Source organism: Acomys russatus, chromosome 8 (genome assembly GCF_903995435.1).
Source record: "Acomys russatus chromosome 8, mAcoRus1.1, whole genome shotgun sequence".
Lineage (NCBI taxonomy): Eukaryota > Metazoa > Chordata > Mammalia > Rodentia > Muridae > Acomys > Acomys russatus.
In genome coordinates, this window is record NC_067144.1 from 4,102,144 (window position 1) to 4,116,980 (window position 14,837).

Sequence of the window (14,837 nt, forward strand, 5' to 3'; positions counted from 1 at the left end):
CTGTTATTTATGGTTTGTTTAGAGTTACCTAAGAACTATCAAGCTTGTCCTGGATGCAAAACAGCAGAACTTGGAGGTTATGTGCTTGACTTGGGGAGAAGGCACTCCCAGGTCCTGTAGTGGCCCTGCCACCTCTTTCCGCTCCACAGCTCTCTCCCGGCCTCAGCAGAGCACTTCCCAATTCCTGACTTGCTCTTCTTTCCCAGGTCTGCACACGGGGGAGGGCAGTGTCTTCAGCCAATTATGGCCACTCAGGCCAGGACTTATGTACCTGAAAAAGATGGTCTCTGCTCTTATTTACAGTGACTCAGAAGGGATCTCATCCAGATGAATTCACTCTCATTTTAATCTGCCAGCTATCAGTGAATTCCATGACAAAGCCAAATGTGAACGTTAGAATGAATAAATGCTGACATTATGTGCCCCCATTGCAACTTTATTTATTACCCAAGGTTCTGATAGTTTGTTTTTCAAGTACTAGGATTGAACCAGATCCTCACGAGTATTAAGCATGCCACACACTCTGCCCCTGGGGTTCATCCATGCCCATTTCTTACTGTTTTGTTGTCTTCAGATCTGCTCTTTGTATGATGTAAGATCTTTTGACATCCTGATCCAATTATTTAAAATTTGTTCCTTGAAAATAATTCTTTTTGAAGAATTAAATAAACCGATTAAAACGCGACTCTAGCTGTTTGATAAGGTATGGATTGGTAGTTTGGGCCACTAGCCAGAAGTCATAAGAATGGTCACTTACAGCGCCCCACACTTCATCTTGTCATTAGAAGACTGCTTCTGAGACTTGCGGAGGCCGTAGGGGCAAATGACGTTCCCCGACACTTGGAGAGGCCTAGCAAGGTCCCCATGGAGGGTGCACTTTCCCTCCAGGTTGACGGCTCTTGAGCATGTCCAGTCTCTTGGTAAGAACTATCCATAAACGTAATTGGCTCCTAGCTCTGGCACATACATCTTAACTGGCCAGTTGTGGCTCTGGAAGGTATGAAAGCTGTGCAAAGCTGCCAGACCTGTCATGTGTGGAATTTTGTGGGCTAACCTAAATTTCATCGAGCTCAGTTGTTAAGCATTTGTTCTTTGTCCTTGCAGAGGACCCAGGTTTAGTTCTGAGCACTCACGTGGTGCCTCAGCCATCTGTAGCTCCAGTTCAAGAGGATCTGTGTACACATGGTGCACATGCATATTTATACACACAAAATAAATGCATTAGTAAAAAGTGTGTGAGTGCATGTGTGGGTTAGGGTAAGCTCTCAGGAATCCTGCTACTCTGAGGAATACAGGGATTAGACTTGGGTCTTTGTTTATGTTCAGGCACTTGTTACGTGTTTTTTGTTTTGTTTTTGTTTTTTCAGCTTTTATCATGTATACAGTGCTTAGCCTGCATTGTACACCTGCACGCCAGAAGAGGGCACCAGGTCTCATTATAAATGGTTGTGAGGAACAGTGGAAGAGCAGTCAGTGCTCTTAACCTCTGAGGCATTTCTCCAGCCCTTGTTTTGGTTTTATTTTAGACAGGGTCTCACTGTAGATCCCTGGCTATCCTCGAACTCAAAGAGATAACCCTCCTGAGTGCTGGGATTAAAAGTGTGTGCCACAGAGCCTACTGCCTCTAGCAGAACTTTCATCCTTAGCCATCCCGCACGGCTCCCTCCTCTCCGTACATGGAGCTAAGTTTACCTACACCATTGAGTGTATGCTTTGGCCAGATCCCGGTAGTCTCAGACCACCAGGTGGGTTATTCAGAGTTCCAGAGTCTGTACTTGCAAAGCTGAACCATATCGAGATGTGAAAAAGAAAACCCGGGAGAACTGGCCGGAACTGCAAGGTTTCACACTGTTAATCCCAAGGCATTGAAGCAAGACACCAGGTGGTGCAGCCTCTGACTATCCGCCACTCAGTGCAGACGTCCTGTTTAGCTGCGAATTTACTTGGAGCTCATTGGTTCACGTCTCTGTCACTCACACGGGCCTGGACATGGCGGTCTCCCGCAGCTGGCAGGTGAGTGTGTTGGGCCGCTGGCCTTGATGAGTTCAGGCTATGGGGTTCTGCCGCAGCTCCCATGCTGTCTTTCCCCGCAGCCTCCCCGGCCCTGCGAGGTCTACCGCGCCGAGTGGGAGCTCTGCCGCAGCGCCCGGCACGTCCTACACCACTACTACGTCCACGGCGAGCGACCGGACTGCAAGCAGTGGCTGCGCGACCTGGCCAGCTGCCGCGAGTGGGAAGAGAGCCGCAGCACCGAGGCCCAGGTGCGCGCAGGGTGTGTGTGGGTGCCTGCAGATCCTTCGGGGGCACCCTCTTCTTGCTTCTCTCCTGAGAAGTACCCCAAACGACTTTAGACCGAGTCAAATACTGGGAGGGAGGAAGTAGGAAGGGAAGCATAGAGAGGCTGGAGAGAGAAAGTACAACCGCATAGCGTTCTAGTCATCAGCCGGCCTGTGGAGTCCGCCTTCACCCAGCCCTTAGTGACAGGACAGAGGAAGAGAAAAATTCAAGGCGCCTAGATCATGAGGGTGGGCTATAGGGGAGATAAGAACGAGCCTGAAAGTATAAAAACGTTCAAGCACGCGTGGTTTGAGTTACCTTTTTTGGCAGGTGAGTCTGGCTGAGTGTGAAGGGACGCTATAGAGGACACAGACCTGTACGGAGACCATTGCTGAACCTTTTCCAGGGAGCTGTGAAGAAACCTCTACTTACTCTAGATAGCACGTGGAAGGAGGGACCAAAGAAAGGCTTACACTTAAGCTAGCTTGGTGAATCAATGGCTTTTTTTTTTTGGGGTCACTTACAGGAGCATGGGTGATCCCGGGAGCTCCCTGGACTGCTTCCAATCAACTCCAGAGTCTCCTCTCCCAGACATCGTCACTGCTTTTTAGAGTTTGGGGGGAGGAGGCTGGTGGAATTTTAAATCTCTGAGCTTCTTGCTCCTAGATACCACGGGCTTCCTGAATCAGTGAGCATCCTTCCTACCTTCAAGGTCTAGCAAGGATACAGGTGGCTCCCTGTATCCAACCCGTTCATTAAGCCGGGCGTGGTGGCGTACGCCTTTAATCCCAGCACTCGGGAGGCAGAGGCAGGCGGATTGCTGTGAGTTCGAGGACAGCCTGGTCTACAAAGCGAGTCCAGGACAGCCAAGGCTAACACAGAGAGACCCTGTCTCGAAAAATCAAACAAAAACAAAAACAAAAAAACAAAACAAAAAAAACCCAACCCGTTCATTAAACAAGCAGTTATCTCCTTGGGCGATTTCTGATACCGAATGAAAGGTGTGCCCTCCCTTCCCGGGGCGCACTCCAGTCTGGGGTATGGTATTATTTTCCTGGACAGTGTAATGGGGGAAGGGGAAGAGAAAATTCCAGAAGGCTGCAGGCACAGGGAGCATCAAGGAACAAGAGGGTAGGTGTTGAACGCGTGAGCATTCTGAAACCAACAAACTGATGCGGGAAAATAAGCCGCAGAAACAAAACAGAACACAACCAGTAAGCCGAAACGTGGCGACCCCTAGTCAGTGAAAGTAAAAATCATGGCAGAAAGCTTGTTTGTATGGCGAGAGACCGGAAACTTATCCTGTAACTATGTGTCGCCTATCATAAGTTAAGGTAGAAAGGGAAGATGCTTCTGAATAGAGAAATGGCCAAAGCACAGAGAAGCAGTTCACCAGAACTCAGAACATAGGAGCAGTTATTTCTTTACTTTTTCTTTTGTTTGATTGTTTGTTTTTCCAGATATGGTTTCTCCGTGCAGCTGTGGCTTTCCTGGAACTCACTCTGTAAACGAGGCTAGCCTTGAACTCAGAGATCCATCTGCCTCTGCCTCCTGAGAGCTAGGATTAAAGCCATGGGCCACCACAGCCCAGCTTCTTTAGAAATCTTAAAGTACTTCTTCCCCCCCCCCCCCCCCCTCCCGAGACAGGGTCTCTCTGTGTAGCCTTGACTGTTTTTGACTTGCTTTGTAGACCAGGCTGGCCTTGAACTCAGATTGATCCACCTGCCTCTGCCTCCTGAGTGCTGGGATTAAAGGTGTGCACACCACACCCACCCTTAAAGCACTTTTATTGTTATTTTCTGTGTGTTTTGCCTACATATATGTTTGTACCATGTGGTACATGTACACTGCCCGAGGATCCCTGGAAATGGAGTTTCAGACGGTTGTGAGCCGAGCTGCCATGTAGGTTCTAGGAATCAAACCTCAGTCTTCTGGAAGAAGAGCCAGTCTCTAACTGCTGAGTCATCTCTCCAGACCCTATAATTCTTTTTAAAAATTTATTTATTTATTTATTTATTACATATACAGTGTTACGCCTGCACACCAGAAGAGGGCACGAGACCTCAGTATAGATGGTTGTGAGCCACTATGTGGTTGCTGGGAATTGAACTCAGGACCTCTGAAAGAGTAGCCGGTGCTCTTAACCACTGAGCCACCTTTCCAGCCCCCCAGCCCCTATAATTGTGTGCATGGCATGCATGTGTATGCTTGTGCACACAGTGCATGCAGAGGCCCTCCATTGACATCAGGCGTCTTCCTCACCTTGTATATTGAGGCAGCGTCTCTCCCTCCATGAACCTGGACTTCCCTCTCTCCACCTCCTGAGTGTTGGGATTACAGGCAGGTACCAACATACTCAGCTCCTGTTTGCTTCTTAAACAGCAGTGATCTTTTTAGAGACAGGATCTGGCTGTATAGCCCAGGCTGGTGTGAAATTTCAGCTCCCTCTGGCTATGCCTGCTGACTGCTAGGGATACAGGTAGTAGCTACCATTCCTGGTTTAAGAACGTTTGTAAAGAGGCCTGCTGCACAGCACTTGACACTGGCCAGTCCCACCGCTGTCATAGGACACTGTCCTGTGTCTTTGTTGGCAGTGGCTGAAAGAAGCTGGTGGGACGAGAAGGGACCTTTTACACACAACCTGTGCAGAGTCCAACGGTAACTTTGAACTGTTGTCTCTTCCCCACTCGGTGTCCCCACTCTCAGGCTAGGCGGGTGCACTTGCTCCAAACTCTCCCCTAGGAGTTGTTTCAAAGTGCCCGAAGGGAGCTGGAGAGATGGCTCAGAGGTTAAGAGCACTGATTGCTCTTCCAGAGGTCCTGAGTTCAATTCTCAGCAACCACATGGTGGCTCACAACCATCTATAATGTGATATGATGCCATCTTCTGGCCTGCAGCTGTACATGCAGGTAGAGCACTGTATATATAATAATAAATAAATCTTTAAAAAAAAAAAAAAGAAAGAAAAGAAAACAGCACTTCTTTAAAAACAAAAACAAAAACAAAAAAACCCACAACAACAACAACAAAATGGCTGAAGGCAGAGTCTGGACATGACCGTGCATGCTTATAACTGCAGCACTCAGGAGGTGGAAGTTGCAATATCAGAAAATGAAGGCCATATGTAGTGATCTTGATGCCAGCCTGGGCTACTTGAGAGCCTGTCTTAAAAAAAAAAAAAAAAAAAAAGTCCAAAGAACACAAAATCACTAAAGTAAGATGACCAGGGATGCATAGAAAGAACAGCCTGGATCTGTGTGTGCTAAACTGGAACAGTTGTCAAGGGATGTTGTGTAGAAGCAGCTGAGGGGCGGAGCTGTTGTGAACCAAATGCTCTGAGTTGTCCCTCTCTTCAGGAAAGTGCTGAAGAAGAGGGCAATAGAGGTGCCATGTGACAGGACTAGAGCCCTCTAGGATCCAGTTGTGAAGCAGTAAATGACCAGAGTCTCATTTTGTACAGCGATCCCTCTGTGAGAGTGAGCAGGCACGGGTGCAGGCCGCACAGAAGCACACCTTGGTATGGGCCTTGAGGCAGAGGCCCCCTGCAGACTGGAACCTTCCTCTACCACAGGAGAAAGACAAGTGATGAATGACAGCCCGCTGCAACCCTGGCCTTGCGCTTGACCTGGAACACAGGGCAAGGCATTTCTAGCTCTAACTGCTTTCTGCCCACCTGCATTTGGGCATCCCATCACTGTGATGCTCTGAAAGACACCTGTGTGCACAAGCACTGTGGCAGGTACCTGAGAGCAGCCAGGCTGGTCCATCATGTCTATGCCACCTCCTCGAGAAGAGCCACGCCAGAGCTGGCAGCCCTGACCTATGTGGATACATGCACAGTAGTCAGAATCCATTTCCTAAACAGTTCTACTGAGGATGGCTCTCCTTGGCCATGGGCTTGGTGATTTCTGTGTTCTCTGAGCGTGGGGCTCATACTTGCTCAGCCTACCTGGACATACAGTGGCGCGTGGGCAGGGCAATGTGTCCCTCTGCACCAGTGCCTCTTACTGGTTTGGCAGACTTTTTAAAAAGAAATATGCACAGCATTGCAGGAACCACACAGTCTGGGGTCAAGAAATCCAAGTCCCAAGGCAGAGACAGAGTCCCGGTCCAAGGAATATGGGATTTAGGCCTGATTTCTCATTGTTAATGTATTAAAAGCCATTTCGCATGTTTGATTCCAGAAGCAACCTGAAAATTAAAGCCATGTTTGTTATTTTATATCTGTACTAGTTAAGATTTCTGTTGCTGCGATGAAATACCATGACCAAAGGCAAGCTGGGGAGGAAAGGGTTTATTTGGCTTACACTTCCAGATTGTAGTCCATCACTGGAGGAAGTCAGGGCAGGAACCTGGAGGCAGGAGCTGATGCAGAGGCCATGTAGGGGTGCTGCTTACTGGCGTGCTCCACTTGGCTTACTCAGCTTGTTTTCTTAGAGAACTCAGGACCACCAGCCCAGGGATGGCACCACCCAGAATGTGCTGGGCCCTCCCCATCAATCACTAATTAAGAAAATGCCCTCCAGATGGAGCCTATGGTGGCATTTTGTCAACTAAGGTTCCCTTTCTTCAGATAACTCTAGCTCAGTGGTTTTCAACCTCTGCAATGCTGTAACCCTTTAATATAGTTCCTCATGTTGTGGTGACCAACCTTGCTACTTCATAACTGTTATTTTGCTACTGTTATGAATTGGAATATAAATATCTGATATTCAGGATATCTGATATGCAACCCCCGTGAAAAGGTTATTCAGCCCCCAAAGGAGTTAAGACCCACATGTTGAAAACTGCTGCTAGCTTGCCTCAACTTGACACACAACTAACTAGCCAGCCCAATACTCAACAATGCTATATTATTTTGTTCTTTTGTAGCGTTTTAAATATATATTTATACACATGTGTACCTGTGTGCATACATACAAACATGCATGAACATAAACCCCCACATTTGTGCACATGCATACATATGTATACCACACTCATGAACACATGCACACGCATACATGAATGCATAAGTGTGTGCACATGCACACAAACACAAGCATGCATGCCTACACAAGCGTGTGCCATTCATGTACATACATGTGTGAACACACAGAAATATGTGCCACACATGAATGCGTATGCACACATGCACACAGCATACAAACACATGTATGCACACACAAATACATGCACATAAGTACTCACACACATGCAAGCACACACGTGCAAGCACACTAACAAATGTGGATATTTAGCCAGGTGTGGTGGTGCATGCTTTTAATCCTAGCACTCGGGAGGCAGAGGCAGGTGTATTTCTGTGAGTTCAAGACCAGCCTGGTCTACAAAGTGAGTCCGGGAACAGCCAAAGCTAACACAGAGAAACCCTGTCTTGAAAAAACAAAACAAAAACAAAAAACAAACAAAAAATACAAGTGTGCATACTTACACACAAGAACACTAGTTCCCATAGAGGTCTCTTCATTACTAAGATGGTCAAATGTCCTGTGGTTGCACTCCAGGCCTTATCTGAGATGCTAAGGCCACTGTGGTCCAGCTACATGCCCTTTCAGTGGCCTTCCTGGCCATAAACAGTAGGGTGATCATTTGAGGCAAAAGCATGGATTGCTTCAGAAAAGGATGCATTGTAGAATAAAATTTCCTGTCTGTGGGTTCTACACTGTTTTGAATGTTGGGACTTCGGTGCTCACAGGAACTCTGGACACTCTGCCCCCCGCCCGCACTGTGCAGTGTCATCAATGTGTTCTGCCTCCCTCCTTCACAGCTGCAAATCCACACCAACATAGAATTTGGGCAGAATTTTCCTGCATTTACCCTGTGTTAGTTTATTTTTTGTTCCTTATTCAGTGTGGAGAAACAAAACCAGGACATTATGTAAGGGGGCCTCAGAGTCAGCACAGAACATACCCAGACACCAAATTTTCAGCACAAAGATCTATTACCCTCAAGGGACGGGGAGGAGACAGGGAGGGGGGAGGCTGCCTCTGGATTGGACAAAGACAGCCGGCAGATCTTTCTTTCTTTTTCGAGACAGGGTTTCTCTGTGTAGCCTTGGCTGTTCTAGACTCACTTTGTAGACCAGGCTGGCCTCAAACTCACAGTGATCCACCTGCCTCTGTCTCCTGAGTGCTGGGATTAAAGGCATATGCCATACTACTGGGAGGGACTTGTTCTGGTCACTTGGCTCTGGGCTGGGACGTGGGAAAGTTGCAATAGCAGCTTAGCTCTAGATGAGGAGACTCAGAAAGGCCCGTAGAGTTGAGGGAACCAGTGTTGACAGGACAAAGGTGCTATAAGCTGTGTTTGAGGGCCCAGGTAGGATTCTTAGGCGGGTGGGAATATGAAGACCCGACCTTTCATTTTATACTAATATCTGAGTGCTGCATGGAAGAGAGACAGGAGTGCACATGCCTGGTGTGCACCACAGAACTGGCTAAAGGGGTAGGGCAGGTGACAATGACTTGGACATCAGATACAGCTGAAGAGGTTAGGAAAAATGGTTGCATGTAGGGATAGAATCTGAGGTAGAGTCAATGACTCAGAACCTCTATGCTACAAGTTGCTAGCAAACCACATATTAATAGCCCAGAAGGAAACCTTTGCCAAACATTTTTTGTTGGGGTAGTGGTGATACCCAGGGCCAGTTATTCATGCTATGTAAGTAGTAAACTGCTGAGTTACATTCCTAGCCTTGTCAATCTTGGACAAAAGTACCAAGACTATTAGCTGGGTAAAGAACAGTGGGTGATGCTGGCAAAACTGGACCCCTGTATACAAAAGAATGAAAATGGAAGGGCTTGGGACATGCCTTGGGGGATAAAGTACTGTGCAAGTGTGATGACTTTTTTAGTTTGGATCTCCAAAACCCACACATCCCTCCCTAATCCCTGTTTCTAAGGTGAGATGACAAACAGCTTGTGGGCCAGCTACCTAATACTGCCTTGCAGAAAGCTTTGAACAATAAAAACACTTTGTCTCAAACAAGGTGAAAGGTGAATGTTAGATTCCTGAGGCAGCTTAAAGGGACAGGATGCAGAAAAGAGACAGGAGGCAACTAACCCTTCACCTGACAGGACTGTGTTTATTGGCAGACACAGCGAGGAGTAGACACCCATGGGGAGCTGAGTGGTCTGCCAGAGAAAACAGGTGGCTGGGACCGTTTATAGGGGTGGCTTTTCATCAATCTACAATGCCAATGTAAGATTTTTGAAGCTAGTAGATTCAATAATCTACCTTTTATTCTATAAACCTATATTTTCCCCTCCTTCCCCCTTTTTCCTTAATATTAGATGGGATAGAAAGATAAGAGAGAAAGATAGAAGAAAGAAATACCTAAATGAAACTTTTATCAATTTATAGCTAACCCACTTAGGCAAAAATGAGCATTGGTAATCCACCAAAAACACCACCCCACCTACTGGGAACGGGGTGCTGTGTCCTTAAAATTACTTTATGCTGTTTAGGAGAAAAACATCTTTTGGGTTCCCTAGAAAAATAATACATTAGTCAAGTGCTGTAAAAGCTAGCAGTATCTGTTTTTGTCCAGTCTTTTTGGGATTGATCCTTTTGGCTAGCCCTTTTATTGTTAATATGCATGCAATTTCTTGAGGAAACAGTAGCGTCGGAGGCAGAGGTTTTGTCTTCATCTTGTCCTGTTTTTTGCTTGAAAGTAAGCAAACTTTTGAAATCATTAGTATAGGTATATTAGTACATATACAATTTTTCAAGGAAACAACACTTGAGGCACCTTGCTCTCAGTGCCAGAGGCATTCTTTTGAGGCTAAATCACCCAGGCTGCCTGCTTTGTCTTCATCATTGTCCTGTTTTTTGCAAATAATACAGAGCTCTGCCTGCATGTAAATCAATAGGTCAGAAAAGGGCATTAATTCTCCAAGCTGTATGAAACAATGTCAGGTTGTAAGAACCAGGGTAGCTCTTAAGATTCACTTGCTATATGGTCAGATCTAATCTTTATAAGTTTTGTTGGTAACCATATTTTTTCATTCCCTGTGGAAACATATGCATACCTGCGACCCCATCTCAAAACTATTGCAGGTTTCCATTTCATACTTGAGAAATTTTTGTAGAATATTGGTTGTCCCAGCTCCTTAGTTTTTTCTATCACCCAATGTATCTCCACAGCTGTTGTCCCTTCATCATTAAGAAAATTTGGAGTCATCAAAGCATTATTTAATCGGTCCCTGGGGATCTTTACCCTTCCCTTTTGCTTAATAAGCATTTATTTTGAGGTACAATTAGCTCTTTCCACAACTGCTTGTCCTGTGGGGTTGTAAGGTATACCAGTAACATGTTTTATATTATAATACACAAAGAAGTTTTTCATCTTAAGGGACACATATGTAGGGGCATTGTCAGTCTTAATTTGTGCAGATATTCCCATAATTGCCATTATTTCCAGTAAATGAGTAATCACACAGTCTGCCCTTTCAGAACTTAAGGCAGTTACCCATTGAAAACCTGAATATGTATCAATGGTATGATGCACGTACCTCATCTTTCAAAATTCTGCAAAATGAAACACATCCATCTGCCAAATTTCATTCCCTTTGGTACCTCTAGGGTTAATTCCAGCAGGTAGTGGTAGTTGACTAAGGAACATGTAGGACACTTTTTGATTATTTCTCTGGCTTGTTGCCAAGTGATAGAGAATCTTTTCTTCAACCCCTTACCATTAACATGACGTTTTCCATGAAAATTTGAGGCTTTGAATACATTACCTATTAATAATTTGTTGATTTCTTCATTTCCTTGTGCCAATGGACCTGGTAAACCTGTATGGGATAGAATATGAGCAATATATAAGGGATAGTTTCTGCTTCTAATGAGCTGTTGCAGTTCTATAAATAATGTAGTTAATTCTGAGTTATCAAGAGTGAATGTAGCAGTTTCTATATGCAAAACAACTCAGCATATTGAAAGCCAATAATTATATTAAGAGATTCAGGAAAATCTAACAATACCATAATGATTGCATACAATTCTGATTTTTGAACTGATGTAAATGGGCTTTTAATCACTTTAGTCATTTTATCAGGCTTATAAACAGCTATGCCTGATTTATTTGCATCGGTGAAGAAAGTGGGTGCCCCTGGAATCGGTGACCTCTTTACAATACTTGGAAGGATTCAATTAGTTCTTTTTATAAACTGTATATGTTTGCATTTTGGGTATCTATTGTTAATGTGTTGCAGCTAGCTACTACAAGCTCTTTGCCAATCTTCATTAATTACCCATAATGACATAATGTCAGAATCAGTAACAGGCACTACAATTTCCGCTGGGTCCATCCTTGACAGTTGGCTCAACCTTAGTCTTCCCTTTGTAATCATTAAAAAATTTTCTCCATGTAAGTTTTCAATTTTTTGCTTTGTTTATTTGCCAGGAATATCCATTCTATGATCCTGTCTTCCCTTTGCATAAGAAGCCCAGTAGGAGAATGTTTTGAAGGCATAATAACCAGAATGCAACCAAGTTCAGGATCAATTCTGTCCACATATGCCTTTTGCAGTTTTTGCTCTACCAGAATTACCTCCTTTTTTTGTTTCAGCAGAAAGACATCTTTGGACTGTTTAAATCTGAATCCCCTTGTAATGTTTGAAACAAGTTACTTATAGGTAGCTAACTCAATTGTAGGCTTTAACCAGTTAATATCTCTCATTAATTTTTGAAAGTCATTAAGAGTTTGCAATTGATCTCTACGGATCTGTACCTTTTGTGGTCGAACTTTTTGTTCAGTTCTTTTATGGCCTCGTTGTAGTTTTTCTACAGCAATCTGTAATCTCCAGCATGGCAGAATTCCTTGCGCTTCCTTAAACATTTTTTTTTCTAAAACGTTAGGATCAGAATAAGCTAGCAGTATATCATCCATGTAATGGTAAATGACAGATTGAGGAAACTGCCTAGGAATTATTTCTAATAGTTGTTGCACAAAATATTGGCATTCCCTGTGGAAGTACCTTCCAATGATATCTGTTCATTGGAGAATTACTGTTCAGAGTAGGCATTGAGAAAGCAAACCTTTCCCTGTCCTTCTCATGCAGAGGTATTGTGAAAAAACAATCTTTTAAATCAATTGTGATTACATGCCAAGACTTAGGTAACAAGGAAGGCAAAGGAATTCTAGGTTGAACTGAACCCATGGGTTGAATCACCTTGTTTATGGCCCTCAAATCCATTATCATTCTCCATCCACCTGATTTCTTTCTTACCACAAACACAGGGGAATTCCAGGGACTGGAAGATTCTTCCATGTGTTGAGCCTCCAGCTGCTCTTTCACTAAACAGTGAAGCAACTGTAACTTTTCTTTTGTTAAGGGCCACTGCTCCTGCCATACAGGCCTGCTTGAAATCCATTTTAGTGGCAGGGCTGTTGGTATCTCAGCAGGGGCCCCTCTTATAAATTTGGATACTCTAAACCTGAGGAGTTCTGAGGTTGGACAGTGGACATAGCTTGTGGTTGCTCCTGATCACTTACATTAATCTCTTCCCCAGAAGCACGTACCATTTCACCCCTAGTTTCAACATTATTTATCTCTGTAATTGTAGGACTATTAATCTGAGTATCCCATTGTTATAAGAGATCTTTTCTCTATAGATTTATGGGTATGTCAACCACCACATAGGGCCTCAGCCTCTCTGTTTTCCCTTCTGGTCCCACACACTGAAGCCACCGCACACTTTGTTTTATTTGAGATAATTTACCAATTCCTATAATTTCTGTATGAACCTTCTGAAGTGGCCAGTTTGGGTTCCAAGACTTCTGACACATGATTTAGACATCAGCTCCTGTGTCCCCCAAAAGCCTTCTATTTGAACACTATTCATTTGTATAATTAATTTAGGTCTCTGGTCATTAACTATTGTTTGCCAGAAGTGGAGGTTAGACATCCCAATCTTTTTTTTTTTTTTTTTTTTTTTCGCTTTTTGAGACAGGGTTTCTCTGTGTAGCCTTGACTGTCCTGGACTTGCTTTGTAGACCAGGCTGGCCTTGAACTCACAGGGATCTGCCTGCCTCTGCCTCCAGAGTGCTGGGATTAAAGGTGTGTACCACCACACCGGGCCAGGCAACCTCTTTTAATCACGGAACATGGGTGGTAAGGACACAGGATGTCAGTACAGCTGTGAGAAGTGCTCTTCTAGAAAGAAATATTGTTACCAGTGTTAGCATACTGGCTCTAGTCTGTCTAGCATCCTATGCTGTCGTTACCTGCCTGCCACTACATGGGCTAGCTGCCCAGCACATGAAGGACAAAGCCACCTCGCCTCTCTTACCTCTCTTTGCCCTCTTGCCCCATCTTATCTCTTACTTTCCTCTCTTGTTCCTTTCTCCTCTCTTGCAGTCTCTATCTCTTCCTGTGTCTCTCTTTCTCTCTGGGCACCCCTCCCCCTATAATAAACTTCTCCATATCATATCTGTTGTGTGGCTCATATTTCATTTTTAAAATTTGTACCAAGAAGAGACTTGATACCCTATGAGCATATACAGGGGGAGGAAGTCCCCCTCAGTCACAGTCATAGGGGAGGGGAGAAAGGGGAAAATGGGAGGGAGGGAGGAATGGGAGGATACAAGGGAGGAGATAACCATTGAGATATAATATGAATAAATTAATAAAAAAAAAAGAAAGAAAAGGGGAAAAATTGTGTTCCACATGGGGAAAGCAATCACAGTCTTTACCCTGGGAACTTTCTCCACCGACACACAACAGATCTGCTTTCTCTAAAGTCTATTCTCAGTCCATGTTGCTATGCTGCTACCCTCTAACGCTGGCTGATGATGGCTTCTGTGTGCACCATTACATCCAAGAATAGCAGGACACTCTTGGGTGGCAAATGCTTTTTCTGTTGATCCATCTTCCCAGCCCAGCCATGATTTATTTACTATGTAATCAGTAAAAAATGATGAGCGAAGTGGGGGCTGGAGAGATGGCTCAGAGGTCAAGAGCACTGCTCTTCCAGAGGTCCTAAGTTGAGTTCCCAACAACCACATGGTGGCTCACAACCATCTGTAATGTGATCTGGTACACTCTTCTGGCCTGCAGGGGTACATGCAGGCAGAGCATTGTACACATAGTAATAAAGACATCTTCAAAATAAAAAATAAAAAAGATGAGCACAATGGCTCATACCTGTAATTCCTGGTCCAAGGGAGGCAGGAGGATTGATGGTAGTTTGAGGCTGGCCTAGGTTATGTGATGAGATCCAGTCTAGTTTGGATTAGAGTCGGTCCCTGTCCCCAAAATAAATCAAACCAAAAGAAAGCTCAAAACCTAACCATAGTCCATGATGTTGAAAAAAAAAAAAAAAAAAAAAGATAAATTGAACTTCACATAAATGTAAACTTTCATGCATCGAAAGGTTATGAATAGTAGGGTTTGGAGAGATAGGTCTGTGGTTGGGATCACTTGTTACCCTTGTAGATGACCTTGGTTCCATTGTCATCACCCCTACAGTGGCTCACAGCCCTCATAACTCCAGTTGCAGGGGAGTTGTGGATGTAGGCTCTAGGAATGAATGCAGTGATACACAGACAGACTTGA

The 14,837-nt window shown here is 44.6% G+C and overlaps 1 protein-coding gene across 4 annotated transcripts; it reads left to right on the forward strand.

Annotated features, from left to right (window-relative positions):
• The first annotated feature begins 1,967 nt into the window (after positions 1–1,967).
• Positions 1,968–6,057, forward strand: C8H22orf39 (chromosome 8 C22orf39 homolog). 4 transcript variants are annotated; one of them, XM_051150410.1, is made up of 3 exons: positions 1,968–2,013; positions 2,094–2,261; positions 5,738–6,057. In XM_051150410.1, the coding sequence occupies exons 1-3, from the start codon at positions 1,990–1,992 to the stop codon at positions 5,861–5,863; spliced, it is 318 nt and encodes a 105-aa protein (XP_051006367.1). In that variant the 5' UTR covers positions 1,968–1,989; the 3' UTR covers positions 5,864–6,057. The 4 variants fall into 4 exon arrangements, with proteins under 4 accessions (XP_051006367.1, XP_051006366.1, XP_051006365.1 ...); XM_051150409.1 differs by having other exon boundaries at positions 1,986–2,013; positions 2,070–2,261; XM_051150408.1 differs by lacking the exon at positions 1,968–2,013 and having other exon boundaries at positions 2,020–2,261.
• Positions 6,058–14,837: the final 8,780 nt, after the last annotated feature.